At 38.2% G+C, this 18,188-nt stretch overlaps 2 protein-coding genes across 3 annotated transcripts in view; one reads left to right on the top strand and one right to left on the bottom strand.

Annotated features, from left to right (window-relative positions):
* The window catches only part of efr3a (EFR3 homolog A), a 46,290-nt gene extending 42,377 nt beyond the window's left edge, over window positions 1–3,913 (top strand). For both annotated transcript variants that reach the window (XM_081374252.1, XM_081374251.1), the window contains 4 exons: window positions 7–55; window positions 144–247; window positions 1,157–1,206; window positions 1,326–3,913. In XM_081374252.1, the coding sequence (XP_081230378.1) occupies window positions 7–55; window positions 144–247; window positions 1,157–1,206; window positions 1,326–1,431 (309 nt within the window). In that variant the 3' untranslated portion in view covers window positions 1,432–3,913. The remainder of the gene's footprint in view (window positions 1–6; window positions 56–143; window positions 248–1,156; window positions 1,207–1,325) is intronic.
* Window positions 3,914–4,691: 778 nt separating this feature from the next.
* On the bottom strand, window positions 4,692–15,007 carry oc90 (otoconin 90). The gene is made up of 14 exons (XM_081374223.1): window positions 14,824–15,007; window positions 14,473–14,668; window positions 13,929–14,035; window positions 13,631–13,753; window positions 13,434–13,499; window positions 12,037–12,087; window positions 11,509–11,625; window positions 11,255–11,374; window positions 9,798–9,884; window positions 8,469–9,701; window positions 8,033–8,131; window positions 5,787–5,958; window positions 5,503–5,609; window positions 4,692–5,391 (listed from the first exon to the last, which is right to left on the bottom strand). The coding sequence occupies exons 1-14, from the start codon at window positions 14,966–14,968 to the stop codon at window positions 4,979–4,981; spliced, it is 3,036 nt and encodes a 1,011-aa protein (XP_081230349.1). The 5' UTR covers window positions 14,969–15,007; the 3' UTR covers window positions 4,692–4,978.
* Window positions 15,008–18,188: the final 3,181 nt, after the last annotated feature.

Here is an 18,188-nt window from a genome sequence, read left to right as displayed (position 1 = left end):
CTATAGTCTCAGCTTGCAGAGGAAATCACGTTTGAGACCCTAAAGAAGGCCATCGGTACGTGTGAATCAGAATCTTCTCAGTGTTGGTGGGTGTGTGTTTTATATGTGTGTGTTAGTCTCTGATGTCGTGCCATCTCTCTCAGATACCACTGGTCTGGAGGAACAAGAAAGGGAGAGGAGACGGCAGGTGATGGAAAAGTTCCAGAAAGCTCCGTTTGAGGAGATTGCAGCCCACTGCGAGTCCAAGGTACAGCTTGTGTGTGATCTGCCGATCTGTCTTTCAGCCTCTTTACTTTTAAAACAAAACTAGGGAAGCACCAATATGGACATTTTGGCTGATATGATAACTAAAATAATTATTTATTGTTTGAGAGCAATAACAATATTTTTTGGACAGTAATAAATATATATACATAAACTGATGTTCAGCTGTTCTTTTTAAGAGTCAACTTGTTTTCATTAGTCATCAAGCTCGGTAAACTGTCTGTCACAGACATGTTTGCTCACTAAAAACCTCCACAGTCATCAAGTGTTCAGACCATTTCCAGCTTGATTTTGACGTGGCATAAAGGGGTGATGGTGGCTGAGCTGTTTACTCTTTAATTAGTCTTCCCGTTAATTTAGCATTTTGTTTATTCAGACTGATTCGCGAACGTGGAGCACGCATGAAAACAAGAGACTGGATTATCACGTGAACCAATCATAACGCAATAGAGGCATTGCCTTCTCTCACGTGACTTTCCCTCATTCCTTCACAATTACCCCCCCCCCCCCCATGCTTTAGGGGGTCTGTTAAAACTCAATGGGCTCAGGGGAGGCAAGAGAGACGTCACTGTCCCGCTGTAACTTTACCTGCGGGTGTCGCTGTTGGACAGTGTTACTTAAGCAAAACGAGTGATTTATACACTTTTTGAATTATATTTTTGTAATATGGATTATTTTCTCATCCTATTTTTTTAGGAGGCATTGTCTCCCTTGCCTCCTCTGAGGAAATGCCCCTGAAGCCATTTTGTTCATACAGTAAAAGTGAAATTGTGGCAACATGCAAAAAATATGGGGCCATTTCTGTAAGATTGTGCAGAGAAACACACTCATTGTGTTGTGGTAATTGAGAACCCATAATGCAGTATTTGAACATTCCTCTGTGTGTTTTCAGGCCAACATGCTGCATGATCGCTTGGCTCAGATATTTGAACTCACCATTCGGTAAGTTGACTTTTGAGAGTTTTCACCGGTGTAAAATGAAAGTGTTAGTATGTTTTGAAAATATTTTTCAGTGTGAACTGATATTTGATTGGTCGTTCTGTCTGTTCATCTCTAATCAGCCCTCCCCCGAGCCCCTCGGGCACCGTGACCGTGACATCAGGCCATGCCCAGTACCAGTCTGTGCCAGTCTATGAAATGAAGTTCCCTGACCTCTGCGTGTACTGAACCACGACTTTTCACCTTGTCTATATCACACAGACTCAACTTTGACATGGGACCACTGACCTTTATCACACTTTAAAAGGCCACATGCTTTGTCCTGTGACCTTTAACTCACCTAAGCCACTCATCTTTATTAGACACCTTTCACTATAAACATTTCATACATTAATGTCCAGCAGAGGGAATGGGTGCGAACTGGACAGGCACTTCACACCTCCATTCTGCACCAATCAGCACGCAAAGCTTTACAACCAGCTGTCCAATCATACACCAGCTCTGTAGAATCGTATGTGTGTGATTTTCAGTTTGATTCTTGAACGAAAAGGCAGCTCCAAGAATCAAAACTGAGTCTTTTAAACACTTGATTCGTCAGCTTCTTTATGTATTGATTCATATGAGTCATTTAGAAAATGACTCACTTTGGCCGCATTTAGGGAACTTAACTGCTAGCATTAACTTATGTGCTAGTTTGCTAGTTTATTATTTCTTTAGCACATTAATCCATCATCAGCAGAGAGATTTGAACATAATTGATTTCTGCTCACTCAAATCTCTCCTATATAAATGATTATAGTGTACAGTATCGCACAGGTATAGCCTAATTTTGACATGTATACTTTTAGATGAAAGATTGCTGATAGTTGCAGAGTGTCATTTGTGTATTGTTTGCATGGCTTAGCCAACATTTCACTGCAAACGTCCGAGTTTAGGCCTTTTTTAATCTACAATTAGCCTTTAACTTAAGTGTTGTGGATGTTAATAGGGCTTTTGTTCACCCAGAGTTCTTAGTGATCACTATGCTCTCCATTTTGCCTTCACTGCATAGAGAAACCAAAACATTTGCTTTTCATCACCAAAGAGCTCCACCCACACCCTTCCTTTATGGCCGCATACGGCCGCCATTCAAATCTCTTTGAGGGTGGAAATACCGCAGTGTTCTTGAACTCAAACATAAAACAGCTTTTAAAAAACTGGGAGTCGAAAAAATGATGGATATCAGTGATAAAATGATCTGCATAAATCAACCAGCTGTTTTTATATCGAGCTACAAGGGCATCGAAATGCTTTTTTCTTTATTCATCTACCTTGGGTCGAAAAAAATGTGTCATGCTGAATTCTGACAATTTATCTGTGACTGTTAGATGCTGAAATACTTTGCTGGAAATGTTTTACATCATCTGAGCTTCCTGTGGTGAGAGCTGTGATCAATTTCATTTCCGTTTAGCTGGTAGAAACCGTTTATGAAATTTTTTTTGGGTGATTCTGAGGTGCTTTTCGTAGGTTCAAGAGATTTGTTGTCATACAACTGGCTTGTCTTGGTTTTGTGAACGTATTTATGTGGACGGAATGGCAAGTGAGCAGACAGGAGTGCATTCTGCATTTATATGCTGATTATAGATGATTTAATGGTGATGCGATGCTGTTGCCACTTTTTTGGCCTGTGATACGTTTCAGTGGTCTGTCTGTTTATGACTAGAGACTTGCACTGCATTGTGGGATTTCAAGAATGTCTTGAAGTATTTAAAGATCAAACTTCCGAGATTGCTTCCTCTAAATGCTCAATATGATCGATTTCTTGATTTCAAAGAGTTGATGAGAGCGTTGAGAGAGTTGATCCTGATCTGTCTAAAGGAAGTTTGATGTGTTTAAGGAAGGATTTCAGTGACAAAATGTTGGTGGACTCTGGACTGGAAATAGTCAGTAGTTGACCTTTGGCCGTTGTGTATTTCTCTAAGTAACTTGCTGCATTCCAATAGAGGTTGCTTTGCGACAGTACGTGTAAAAACTATTTAATGCTGTGATGAAATCAGGCACATTATTTCTGTAAAAAAGATGAAATCCTAAAGAATTTCTAGATTAATGCAATACATATTTCGGGTAATATGAAATAGGTATGTGATGTTTTTCCGACACATCATCTGTAATGCACTTTTAGAGATGTGCGTGTGTGTCAAAGGGACACGATGAGTCTTTTTTTGCATTCTGTTTGTTTTTAAGGGAAATCAGTCTTACTGTAACTGCTAATTCACAATATATAATAATGTTTTATTTCCATCCTTGGTGGAACTTTTACGGTACTTTAGTGTTTATCACATGGTTTGTTTGAAATATTCTTTAGTCGTTTTATCTGTAACAACAATGTTTTAATTTTTTTCTTAATTTTTCGTTTGTATGGGAGAGAAGTAAAGAATAAGATGAGTTAGATTTGGGATTGATGGTGATGTGTTGATACGGGAATGTGAGGGTTTCGCAGGCTTCTGTGTGAGGATAGGTAAGTCTGCATGCATCATGCTAGATTTCAATTGTGTAATGGTACAAACCACTGCAGTGTTGCTACAGTAAACGATTATAAAAGTTAAAATGAAATCTCTCGGTGTTATTTAGCCATATCCAGGTTCGCTGTCTGACAGTGTCTGCCACTTTAATGTGCAATGAGATTTCATGTGCGAGATCTTAGTCTTAATAAAGATTTTATATTTAAATACTCACTGTGTCTGTTGTCTTTTTGTATATGGGTGAACTTGCTTGTGAAATTAACCCTTATGCTCTCCTCTCGTACCTTTAGCACTCCCTTCACTCGCTCTAAAATTATACTTGCACATTTTATTTTTGAAAGCAGAAAGCTTATATAATTTCATTTTGATATTTTTTTCTATTTTTCTGCATTGTAAAGGTGTTCAAATCTAATCACTTCATATACAGTATGTGTGCATTCTGCATTGTGAATGATTGATTTTTATTTGAGGGGGAAAAAAAATCAGTAGGCCTATAGATTAAATTCAATGCATTGTATACTTAAAATTATACTTAACAAATGCACTTTTAAATGAAATAATATATAATTTATTTCACATTACAGTACTGAAATTGTATGTTTTGCATTACAGTAGGCTACTGAGAATTAGGGGAACATGCAGACATTTTCTGTTTGGGTTTTGGCCTTCTTGACTTTTAGTTGACTTAGAAATGTTGTCTTTGCAACTAACTGAAATAAGTTTGAGTTGAAGTACTAAAAATTACTAACTGAAATAGAACTAAAACTAAATTAAAATATCTTTATAAAATCTATAATAGTATTTAAATAATAAAAAAATAATACTGGAGCAGACAGATAACAGGGCAAAGGGGCTGGAAAATTGGTTGGACTTGAACCCAGATCGCCTGCCACATCTCCAACATATCTATAGATTTAAAGAAATTCAGAAAGCCTTAGCTAAACGGTCTCCTGTAACCTCAACATATTTCATGTGGTTTAAAATTTTGTACATAAACAATAAATGCGTTTATTTTTAAGTAAACAATAATCGGTTACAATTGGAAAAAAAATACTGCGAAACTTACTGTAAAAATACAACTGCTGGCATTCACGATTCAGAACAAAAACGCAGTCTTTCAGCCGATCAAACACAAGCGGAAGAGAAGCAGCAGATCTTGGATGATCTTGAGTGGCCACTGGATACTGAGTGAGTTAAGATTACATCTTTTCTTACTGATTCCTCTATCGTTGAGATCTCCCTGAAAATGTAAAAAATTATAGAACCACCTCGTCCTACTGCTCCAATTCCTCTTCCTCTTCTTCTTCTTGTTCTTTTTCTTCCTCCTCCTCCTCCTCCTCCTCCTCTTCTTTTTCCATTCCTGGCTCCTCCTCCTCCTCCTCTTTGATGCCAGGTTGTGGTTTGCTGTGTAAGGGGTTCTTGTTGAGTGTGGGTTTATGTGGCTGAACATGCGTGTTTGATTGGTTTTGTGTGTTCAATTGAGGCCGTGATGGGGTCATTTCATTGCTCTCCTCACTGGTGTCCTGACTGGCTGATTGTGTTGAAGAATGAGGCTTTCGGAGGCACGGTGGGCGGGGCCCGGAACATGAGGAGGCGACTGATTGGTTGAAGTGTGAAGCCGCCATACACTCGGCAGTCGATCGATCGCAGACGCACTGCAGCCGGTCACACACACTCACACCTGAACCTGCCACACATACACAACACAATCATTAACATAAAACCGACCTCCGTGAAAAACTCTCTTAATTGTGAAGTATGAAGGTTTTTGCATGCTTTCACGTGTGTAATGTCGTACATCGAGGCTTTCCTTTTTGGCAGCTGATCTGAGCGTTGAGTTTTCTGTTTTTTCTGCAGCCCAGCACACTAAGCTTCTCCAAACAGCACTGCTGCAGAAAACAGCACCTGACACAGAGACACGTCAAGGACAGTGAGGACACAACAGCTTCAGCACTGAATATAACCACACAATTACAGTAACGTTCTTTACATACACTGCCAGTCAGTGTGTGTGTGTGTGTGTGTGTGTGAGATTCCAGCGTTTTTGCCGGTGTAGAAATGTGTGTTTTTGTGAGTTCTGACCAGTCCAGTTGGTCTACGGGGTTTCCTGTCCCCTGTTGTCCACAGTAGCAGCCATAGTGTTGATATTCATGAGGACATCGTCCAGTCAGACAGCGCAGCATTTCTCCCAGAGCAGACATGTCCCTCAACACCTGTCCAGATGCACTGTACTGGAGGAAAGATGTGCTGCACTCTACAAACACACACACACATTATTGTACATTAATGTGGCCACACTTTTTTGATGCTGGAATATTGTTATTTCCCGTACAAAAACTGTACCATTGTGATGATACCATGCTACAGAGATGATGTCAGTATCATGATACTTTAATACATACTATGGTACTGAATGATGACCATGTTAATGTAGCATGTTATTTACGTGTTACAGCAAAGAACATTTAAGAGTGGCAATGGTAATGGATGTCCAAAATACATGGCATCTGTTTGTCTCATTGTTTCTGTGTATTTTTCACTTATCCACTTTAAGTATGTTTACATGCACTTCAACAGTTTGATATCAGCTGCACTAAAACTGTAATTTGTCATAATGCTTTAGTCTGAAATTCTACCAGCGTTTGTAGCTTGACTTCGTGCAGCATGAATACAAGTTAACCAGACTACAGTTGGCTTCAATGTTGTATAGATGGGTCGAAAGATAGAGTTGATGTGTATTTCAAGGCAAGACACTACAGGCAAAACCATGGAATTGCATACACTTGAATTTAACATAATGTTTACTTCAGTAGAGGTATGGCCACTACTACAGATAAGTCAACCAACATTACTTCTGTTATAATAGCTTTGGATTGGCCATGCCGTGGTTTCCCACGTACACTTATCTAAAGTAACATAAATTAAAACAGAGGTAAGACACACCCAGATTTAGGTTGGTCAAACAGCACTTTTGCTGCCCTAAACGGAAATTCACTTCTTGTCTTACACCAAGTACACTTGAATTGGTGCCAAATATGAATCGTCACTAATCTGACGAGTCAGTCGGAATAAATCAAATGTAACAATTTATGTTAGGTATATGTATCATTCCAATTTTATAATCAGTTCAAAGATAATAAATACAAAACATCAAATGTTTGAACCTGAAGAGAAGAGAAGATGTGAACCTGACATTCTAAAATACATGATGCGAAGTGTTTTGCATACATTCAGCATCACGGGCTAATTTGAGTTACAAATCGCTCCGAGCCTCTTGATGCAATTCATTATATACTCAGACTAAGACAGAAACTTATTTCACATGGACACATTTGCTAACAATGGGAATTTGCATTCAGAGTTTACACCTTTTGAGAGCAGGAGGCCATTTGCCTGGAAGACACACCCTCCTCTGAGTGCAAGTTATCTCTAAACTCTTAAAAACTTTATTACCTTTTGTTTTACTTATTTGGGAATGAGACCTTTGTACCAGTCGCACTGAGACATTTCAAATGATACCAAACATGTATAATTACATATTGTACACATTTAACATTGCATAGGTTTTTAGAGAGTTTTAGGTGAGGGGGAGCAGGGGAAGATGATGAGACGGTAAAAGCGAGGTGTGAGCTGCACTGTGTGGTGCATCTCGGATGTTGCTGATACATATGCAAGAGAGAGTTCAAATGTTAATTCTCAGGAGAGCCTTTTGCTTTCTCACGGGGTAGCCCAGACTTACTGGCACCCGCCTTACAAATTCGAGTCACGAACCGCTCCGAGTATAACGTGACGGGTTTCCATGTCTTCCAATTTATGATAGTTAAGCATAAGCTTGTTGTTTTGGTTCAGGAGGAACTGTAAAAGGCAACTGCTGTTTCGGTTGCAGTGCTCAGAGACTGACCTCTGTCTAACTCTGGTGCGTGGAGGTATGAAAATATATACGTTGACAAGCAGCTGGGACATTGTATTAAATCGTCCAATCATTGCATTCGGTCTGAATGCAATGATTGGAGGAACATTTTATAGTCCTACACATTATACAGACGATATATATATATACACATATAAGTACATTTAGACCAATTAACTTAGTGACTATCAGGATGTGAAGAGACTTTCAACCAATGTTTCTATAGCAAATTACCTACCCTGCCTTTTAATTCTTCAAATGTTCAATTACGCAGTGTGTTATATTATATATGTACTTGAACAGAGAGATGGACACTAGCTCTACTGTTGCTCGATTATAACTGCACATGCACACAGGCTTAATGTTTTGTTATCTGCCTATGTATGTTTTGGTCTGTCTTTCTCTTTAAATTTCTCACCTTCAGAGTCTTCTTGCTGCTGCAGGTCTGACAGTCCAGCGGCCTCCAGTAGAGACCAGGTAAAGAACGGCGCCGCCCGTCTCCGGACCCGGTGAGACTCTGGGAATCACACACACACAAACACACACACACACACACTGATTTCTCTGGAGTACAGACGCATGTGCAGGAGTGTTTGGAGAATAGCTTAACGTAATTTGCTCAAGCAGTGCATGTTCTTGGATGAACATTCTGGTACAACATTACCATACCGATTAACCAATTAGATTTCAGGAACAGGATTATCATCAACCAATCATTTTTATCTGATTTCATGAATATGTTATGAAGTTTGGGCCTGCTTGGTTGATATAAGGATGTTGATCCAGGAACACATCCTGCTTGGCTAAATCATATGGTTTGTATTGAAGTTGCAGATGTGGATTGTCACCATTACCGATTTTCTCTGATTCTTGTGAGCTGTCAGATGGCTCTTTTTCTTCCTCTTCCTCTGCCTCCCGCTCCTCTTCCTCAGCAGACTCTTGGTGAGCAGTAGTGGTCAATGATGGTAACTGATCCAGGGCGGGACGGGGAGGTTTCTGGGGATGAGGGATGGTTTCAACAGCAGCATGTCCTGATGTTGTGGTCCGTGTGCTGACAGGCTTGTGAACTGTAGATGTGGTCTTGTTGTTCCTAGTTGGTTTTGCAGCTGGGTAAACCGTTGGTCTTGGTGATGCATTGTGTATGGGAGGTTTAAGGAACTGTGCTGGGATTATCCACATGTATGGACTGGCCTCGCTGACCCTGGATGGGATTGTGGTTGTTTGGGTATTGACTGATTCCTCTTCTTCATCACTTTGTAGGTCTTCCTTGCTTTCTATATTGTGCCTTTCGTCCTCTTTAGATGGAGATGGCTTTGTGTTGGCTTGTGTTTGAATTGTCGGTTTGGTTGCGCTTAAGTCACCATTTTCCTCACTGATTTCCTGACTCTTGTTTGGTGGGTTTACTATTAAATCACTCTCTCTCTCTGTCTCTTTATCTTCCTCACTCTCTCTCTCCATCTCTTCAACTAGTATCTCTCTCTCTTCACTTCCTCTCATAGATGGAAGTTGCACAGAAGTTGTTGCAGCCGCTGTGTTTTTATTAGTAGCAGTGGGCGAGGTTGTTTTGTGAAGTGAGTTTTGATTGGTTGTTATTTTAGTGGGTGTGGTCAGAACTATAAAAGGGCTTTGATTGGTTTGTGTTGAATGTTTTTCTATTTCTTTGTCACTCTCTGTCATTTCCTGCTCCTCTTCTCTCTCCTCCATTGACTCATCACTCTTTTCCTCTGTTAGGATGTGTAAAGGTGGGCTGACATACGGCTTAGCGATGTCATTTGAGTAATTAGTTGTAGTATGTGTCCCGGATGTATGTGTAACGGGTTTTACAGTGTGTGTAGTATGTGCAGGTGTGTGTGCGACAGGTCTGCTTGCAGCTAAATGAAAGGTGACTTTATCACTCTCATCGTTGTCCTCCTCAGATGAATGATGGTCAGATTGTGTGTGAGTGGGTGTGTATGTTGTTGGTGTTGTGTGGGGTGTATAGTGAAGACTGTGTGTGTTTGAATGCGTGTTTGTGTATGTATCTGGTACGTCTGTGACAGTCTGTGATTCTGTTATTGTGGTTAGCGCTATGCTAACAGCCAGCTCATCTGTCATAAAACCAAAATATTACAGTCAGAAAACATGCTGAATGTTTTAATGAGGTCTTTTGCGTATGTGTTTTCAGTATGATAAGATATGCTTACTGTTTGTGCTCCACTCCATTGCATTGTGGGTAGTTAGGATTTCCTCTTTGTCTCTGCCCTGATGTTCTGTCATCAGCACAGATGTAACTAAAATACAGAAAGTAGCAGCACAGGTCACAAGTTATGGTCTTAAAGGGTTAGTTCACCCAAAAATTTTTAATTCTGTCATTAATTTCTTACCCTCATGTCAATCCAAACCCGTAAGACTTTCAACACATAAAAACACAAATGAAGATATTTCTAATCAAATCTGGGCAATTTCTTTGCTTCCATTGACAGCTACGCAACTACCAATTTGAAGTTTCTAAAAGTTCATAGATTGTAAAAATAATCCATACAAATTGAGCGGTTTAGTCCAAATTTCAATGATCAATGTTTATATGAGAATAAAAGCCTAAATTCAATCTGTTCATCATATAAAGCGATCGAGTCTCTTCAGAAAATTTGGACTAAACCGGTCAATTCATATAGATTAGTTTTACGATCTCTTTAGGAACTTTTTGAAGCGTCAAAGTGGTAGTTGTGTAGCTGTCATCTGAGAGACAGAAATCACTCAGATTTTATGAAAAAGATCTTAATTTGTGTTCCAAAAATGAACGAGTCTTACGGGTTTGGAACAACATGAAGGTGAGTAACCATACAGCGTGCGCATACACTGTCTCACACACACACACACACACACACACACACACACACTCCGCCGGCTCGGGATAAAATTTGTGCCGGACAGTCGTGCCGTGTACCAGCTGCTTTGACGCGATTATCAGGTTAACTGACTCGTAACGTGTGAAATATCTCACGACCTCCCGAGTATCCGAACTCGCACCGTGTACGCCCGCCTTATTGACTTTCATTATATAGACAAAACCAGTTGACACATCTCTTAAAAAACACCAATCCCAAACAGGCCTATCCATCCATCACAGGCCTATTTTTTCATTTAAGTTGTTTTGAATAATTATTGTACCAAATTTGTTTTGTTGCAAATATTTGGTGTTTACCTTTTGCCGTCAGTTCTTAATTCACATCTTTAGCCACTGTATATAGACTTTCTTTTTATCTTTCTTTCTTTCTTTCTTTCTTTCTTTCTTTCTTTCTTTCTTTCTTTCTTTCTTTCTTTCTTTCTTTCTTTCTTTCTTTCTTTCTTTCTTTCTTTCTTTCTTTCTTTCTTTCTTTCTTTCTTTCTTTTAAATTGCTTAACTAAGAACTAGAAGAAGCCAGCAAAAATGAATGCAATATAAATGCTTAGAGCCTCATTTGAACTCAACTCTGTGGGGTTTAAAGACTTGTCTTCATATAGAATCATTTGATCACATTTGATCAAGTGTTTTTGAACAGTAAGCAGCGAGTGTGCTGGAATTTCAAAGAAGTCCTTGATTTACAAGCTGAGATGAATTTGTTTGAACCAACACAGTGCATCTTGGTGTTGGTGTTACTTAATTTAGCTTATCTCTTACCATTGGAGATCCCATCCTCATATTCTATTGGCTCCTCTTCCTTTTTCTGAACTGTACTTCCCCTCTCTGAGTTTCTGTCCAACTTGCTCTCCTCTGCTTCATTCTCTTCTTCCTCTGGATCTAAAGATAAAGTTCAGCTTAGATCAGTGAATTCTTTAGGTGGCTGAGGCTTACTCGAGTTGCAATACGAGGGAGAAATCGTCCTCTGGGCTACAGAAAAAAAGACCAAATATAAGTTCAGTGAAGCATGTCACCTGATTGATATATCCCAGGGTTCTTTGTGCTCTGAATATTGCTGCTCTGAGAGCTGTTGACCTGCACCAACTCATTGGTGAAGTTGCTCATAGTCTCATTCAGTGTGCCATTTACATCTGTAAAAGAGGGAGGTATTTGTAAATGATAAAAAAAAAAAAATCCAGTTAGATTTTTACCTTGTACACATGTTCCTATTTTTCATAATAATATTTCTAAAGTAAGTCTTTACTTATTCCAGTACTATATATACAGTATATATATATATATATACATGCTCATCAAGTCTGCATTTATTTGATAAAAAAAATACAGTAGTATTGTGAAATAATATTACAATAAAAAAAAAGTGTTCTAATTTTTCAATTTCAATATATTTTAAAATGTAATTTAATCCTGTGAAGGCAAAGCTGAATTTTCAGCATCATTATTCCAGTCTTCAGTGTCACATGATTTAAAAATTATTATATGTATTTATTTATATCAATATGTTTGTTTATATTAACAAATCCTGTATTTCTGTGCATTACCATAGAACATGATCTCCATGTCGATGTCTGATGGAGAAAGCTCCACCCTGTCTGAGACACAAACAACACTGTTAGTCGATCAGCAAGACATCTAAATCTCTCTCTGTCTCTCTCACTCTCGCTCTCTCAGCACGTAGGCTGGTCTCTACATTGTAACACAAATGTGAAATCAAGTCATTTATAAAGTATATAAAACACATTTTAAAAGCAGTACAGGTATTACAAATATAAAGGCAAAAATAATGTGGACTGGGAGTGATTTCACAAAAAACTGTTTTGATGTACTGTGCCTTACAGAAACTTGGTTTAAACCAAATTACTATATTAGTCTTAATTCAGGATTCAGGCCCCATCATAACACAGAAACTGCGCTTGTTAAAGTTACAAATGACTTACTTCTAGCTTCTGACCAAGGCTGCATCTCAATACTAGTTTTACTTGATCTTAGTGGTGCGCTTACGCCGGTTACAATGGTATTCACTGACAGGCATTAAGGTGGTTTAGATCGTCGTTACCATTTTGTTTATTTAAACTGGGTATTATCCAAGTTAACATCAGTAAATGGTTAGGCTCCTGTGTATTTAACCGATCTTCTATCACCCCACATTCCATCACACTGTTTAAAATCGCAAAAGTTTGGACTTTTGATTGTACCTATAGCAAGGGGCAGCATGTATATTGAAAATACCTGAGGGCCTAAAACAGACCCTTGCAGCACTCCATAATTTACTGACGTTAACTCGGATAATACCTCCATTTAAATAAACAAAATGCCAACAGTCAGATAGGTACAAAAAGAGGTAGAGTGTTTTCGCATTTGGCTCCTAACTGTGGAACAGCCTTCCCTATAATGTTCAGGGATCAGACATATTCTCCCGGTCTGAATCTAGATTAAAGACACATCTCCTTAGCCAGTCATTCCCATACTGCATCTCAAAACTAGAGTGTATGCCAGCACCAATTTGGATCCAGCCTCTTACAAAGATTTCAGATGACTCAACACCTGTGAAGAGATGACACCAACCCCTGCAAGGACTTCAGATGACGCCAACTCTGAGTCAACATACATAACTGCCAAATTTTCTATTGTAATCATTATGATCACAATTTGAAATAATAGCTTTAACGAGCTCATTGTTTCTGCCTAAATGCATAAATGATGTTAACTAACTGCATGACTTGTATTATCTTAGAAATGTTACATTTCGGACATTACTTAGACACAGTCACCTCTGATAACAGATTACTCTAAATTGTAATGTAGAAACATCCATTTTCTGTAAAGTTGATGTGAAACAATATGTGAATATTGTGAAAAGCACTATACAAATAAATGTGAATTGAATTGAACAAATAAAGATAAAACAATGAGCTAATGTGGGTCTCAACAGCCTCACCTGTTCCATTGAGGACATCACTGGTGTAGGTGTCATTATCAGCTAGATCAGTCACAAATGGGGGGACTGAATGAAACAAAAGAGATGAAACTTTGATATGCCACTGATATGACTGTTTGTTGTTAGGACTGTGAACATCTAGTGACATTTCATTTTTGAAAGGTAAAGGTGCTTGTGCTCTGCTTTAATACTGTTACCTGTCTGTGATGTGATTGGTTGGTTATCTCCATCCTGTTTTGTGACTGCATGGTTGGAGCTGATGCAGTCTATAACTGTCCAATCACAATGGCAGAATCCTTCCTCACAGAAATCCAATGAATCTGCAGAAGTTGGACGCAACTGAGGTCAGCTAACTCTTTTCTCCACATAGCAGTGTAATCATACCATATAAATGCTAGTGATCAGAATTTTAGCTCCTTGATGGAAATACCTTCCTTTAAGGCTCTTTGAAAAGTAAAAATCTGCAATGAAAATGTTTTAAGACTAAGTGTGTACCACAGCTGGAGTTGTAGCTGCAGGTGTAGTTGTTGTACATCGGTGTCCTGCGACTGCAGTTTCTGTCCTTTAGCTCTTGAGAACATCTCCAGTGGTTAAGACAACAGCTACAAACACAATCACATTCATATCAATTTTATGTATTTAGCATTATACATTTTAGCAGCTTTACATAAAATAGATTAATAGGGCAAAAGAATAATAAAAGGAAATGAAAAACATTCTGTTCCTTGCCCAGGTGCGAGTATATGTTGGCATTTATATTAATTTATGTTTAAATGTGTGCATTTATATTAATATATCATGCACATTAGGCCTAATATAAAGTGCATGTTTTTTTACACACGTCACTGCTCTGCATGTTTTCATTTTTAATCTCTTTTCCCCAACTGCATAGAGAATCAGCTAACAGGCAGAAAGAGGGGTCAGAGCCTGCAATAAGTGAGTGTGGACTCCACTGTGAATTTTAAAATCTCTATACCCCCTCCTGAGTCTAATTCTATCCGTTTCTCATTTATCTCTCTCCCACTGCGTGTGCTCTCACCGGTCGAGTGTGTCGGCAGGCGGAATGTGTGTGTGTGCGGTGCCCCGTGTGTTTGCGTTGCTGCAGTAATGTCCGTGGTTCTGAATGTCCGCGGGACAGAGTCCAGTCTCACACCGCAGATTGACTGCAAACTCCAGCACTGACCGCAGGTCATCAAACACAGAGTACAGCCAGCTGAACCGCACACCCAGACAACCTGTGCGACACACATATATTTTAAAGATAAAGGATGGTGTATGTAGTTAAATACAGACTATTATGTTTTTATCATATTATTTATTTAAAATTGTATACATCATTTTCTGTCTAATTTCTGCTGTGCATTTGTTTGTTTATGTTGAATGCACTCACCAATCAGAAGCTCATCAGAACTGAGGTCACTTGTTTCTGGGCAGAAAACTGCAGTGCCATGAACTGCACAGAGAAAGTACAAATGTTCCACATTTCGTTGTCGTAAATTAATGTTGTATATTCCCATATGTTTTGCCCATAACATTCTAAACTGAATGGTTGCACTTTATTTTACAGTACGCGCACTTACGTGTTCTTACCACTGATCTAATTAGAGTGAGGAGTTGTCCTCACGGTATAGAGCCCCTCCCCTCGATCCGCCATGTTGGCAGGATTCCAGCGGCAAAACATCATTGTTTACGTGTGCTGTTAACTCGGTAGTAGAGGAGGTTTTCGCAATTCCGCACTGTTTTACCATGCCTGGAAGTAAAAACTGCTCCAGTGTTTGTCACAAGAAGCCAAGCGCCGACATTAGGCATTTCTCAATAGCAAGTACGCAAAGTTCGGACTTCAATGTCAAGTGCAGCTCAGGAGAATGACTCCCAAGGACGCGCGTCACTCAGCTCGCTCTGCTACTCCGGTTATCTCACTCTGTATGTACATTTTAGGCAACAATAAAACGAAATATGTTATAAAACACTACACTGCCTCTTTTCGTTTTCATTTAAAGAAATCTTAAACATTACACAAATGTGGTTCAGGCAACGCATATTTATTATATTCACTACATGTAACGTTAGCATATTTATAACAAAACTTTTTTTTTTAAAATTGTTATATTTAAATTGTTCTTTCCGTTTAAATTTTAAAAATATTAAACTTATTAATATGGTTCAGGCAATATATAATGTGCATTTGTACTCTGATCATCACTGTAATAAAAAAAATAAATAATAAAAAAACTAAACCCTGTCTCTTTTTGTTGAATTTCAGTTTTATCAATAATAGCCATTATAAAAGTAAGTAGCCTATAAGTAAAAAGTACAAGAAGCTATACAATAAGAAATAAAGCAAATGATTCAGTCAAACATACAAAGTCAGCGCTCTAGTCTAATATTGCAACAACGGTAAAGTTAAATAGCCTAAATATAAAGTTATGAAATTTCACTTAGCCCTCAGTTTGGCCAGGGAACAAGATTCACAAGACCAAAGATCGCCCGTTAGGTCAACACAAGACGAATTATATGTTATCTTCTCTAAATACCGCTGTTTTGCGCTTGGTGTGAGCTTGTTCCTGTAAGGTCCCTTTTCTTTCGCTTTATCTTTTTGCATTGCTTTACTTTCTTCCTTTTCTTTTTCGTATTCGTAGATCAGTCTGTGTCCCGCTGAAATAATAAATAGCCTAATAATAATAGCCTAATAAATGCGCAAAAATGAAAGAGCTCTGGAATGTTTAGTCGCGCTTCTGTGTAGTTCTGAAGGCGTTGCCCCTGGCAACCGATAGCGTCTCCTTCCATCATGGCCGACAGGCTCAGACCCCGCCCAAATCAACCCAAGTCGGCACGTGACTCCTCACTCTCAATAGATCAGTGGTACTTACCTAAGAAAGAGTAGGTAATATAAAGTAACTACAGTAGCCTACATGGGCTAAAATTAGGTTCAGGGTTAGTACCTAGTCGTTATTACCCAGTTATTGTAATAAACATAATAAGTACATCATATGTACATGGCAACAGGACTGTAATCGTAATGCAGTGTTAAGCCTATATTATGTCAGCAGAAAAGTAATTATTACCCAAATAAGATAAGAAATCAAATCCAATAAAAATATTTCTTGGCCACACTATTTTTTGTATTATTGTTTGTTTTGCTTTTTTGCTTTTGTTTATTATTGTCAGTTATTGAATAATCCAGTACTTTGGATTTGGGGCCCTCTTCACTCTTTAGTGTAAAAAAAAACAAAAACATTTAACAGAATCCTTCTTTAACGATTTTAAAAGATATTGTAAATTTGAAAAATCAGCAAAATTATACATGCACTCAATTTCACTACAAATCAATGTAAATATTTTATCAAGCTACAAACCCAAAGAAAAACTCCAAATACAATTTTTCAAAATATTTTACATTTGAGGTCTATTTTATGCAACAAATGTTAATTCAATAATAATAATAATAATAATAATAAAAACGCTTTTATAACATGCATTTGAGTTAATGGATAAGAAAAATGCAGGACATAAGAATCATGCACATTTTGAAAATGCACAATTGTAGACTTTGATACTAAATTGTTGCTAGTTTCATATTGAAAGTGTAAAAGTACTTTTGCCCTTAAATATTACAATAAATATTTTATTTTTTAATGTTTTAAAATGTATCCCTTTGTTGGCAAAGCTGAATTTTCAGCAGCCTTTAATCCAGTCTTCAATGTCACATGATCCTTCAGAAATCATTATCATAATCATTAATAATTTGTATTTTCTCACCTTTCTGCAGGATGAAGAGAAGAAAATACAGCAGCCTCATCTTTATCCTGATACAAAAGAATCAGTTGTACCATCCAGTATTCATAGGTTCAGTGGTCAGTCAAAGCCAAACCAAGAGTTTAAGCAACGAGACACAGATATCCAAACTCTTCACTTCAGAATCTCTTCTAATGCAGGTGTGTGTGGAAGAGACGAGAAAACAATCCCAAAAAATGAACAAAGCCCTATTTAGAAAACTCTAAAAGGTTAAAGGGCAAAAGGCAGGGTGGTCGTCATGGTAACAGGGCTGCAGGAAGTACACATTCTTTATGTTTGTTTCAGGTCACACATGAAGAGATGAAGTTGGATCTCTCACACACACCTATGCCTCTCTTTTATGCAGGGTAAAGGTCCTGACCCCAACTGAAAACTGGGGTCCTCATACAACTAGCCATTGTGTGACAGGAACTCAGGTGAGGATCAAGCAGAAACTGGGGGTTGTAAATGATTCTTTGTATTCTCTGGGTTTCTAGTTTGAAATAAGCATTCTGCTAATGATGCAAAACTCTAAAAAAAGACTAAAAATACACAGCACACAAATATTATGTAATCTATTTGTAATGATACTGTATTCAGACAATTTAACATTTTTCTCATCTTTTGTCCATTATTATTTTTTCTTTCAGATGATTCCAGGTTTGATTTTAGTGTTTGTTGTAGTTAGACATCACAAATTAGACATGGGTAAATATGTTTGGTTTTATTCGTGTTCAGGAGAGACAAAGTACAATGTCGACACTATAGATTCGCACACTACTATTCAGATTCAGTGATGCTTTAATGTAGTTCATTGTTTAACAGAATACCGTTTCACTCTCTTACACACACACACACACACACACACACACACACACACACACACACACACACACACACACACACACACACACACACACACACTCTTGATTTCAGATGGTTCAGATGTCTGTCATCCGCAAATGATTCTCAGTTCTTGTC

Source organism: Scardinius erythrophthalmus (genome assembly GCF_964197995.2).
Source record: "Scardinius erythrophthalmus genome assembly, chromosome: 9".
NCBI classification, from domain to species: Eukaryota; Metazoa; Chordata; class Actinopteri; order Cypriniformes; family Leuciscidae; genus Scardinius; species Scardinius erythrophthalmus.
This window is presented reverse-complemented; position numbering and strand designations above follow the sequence as displayed.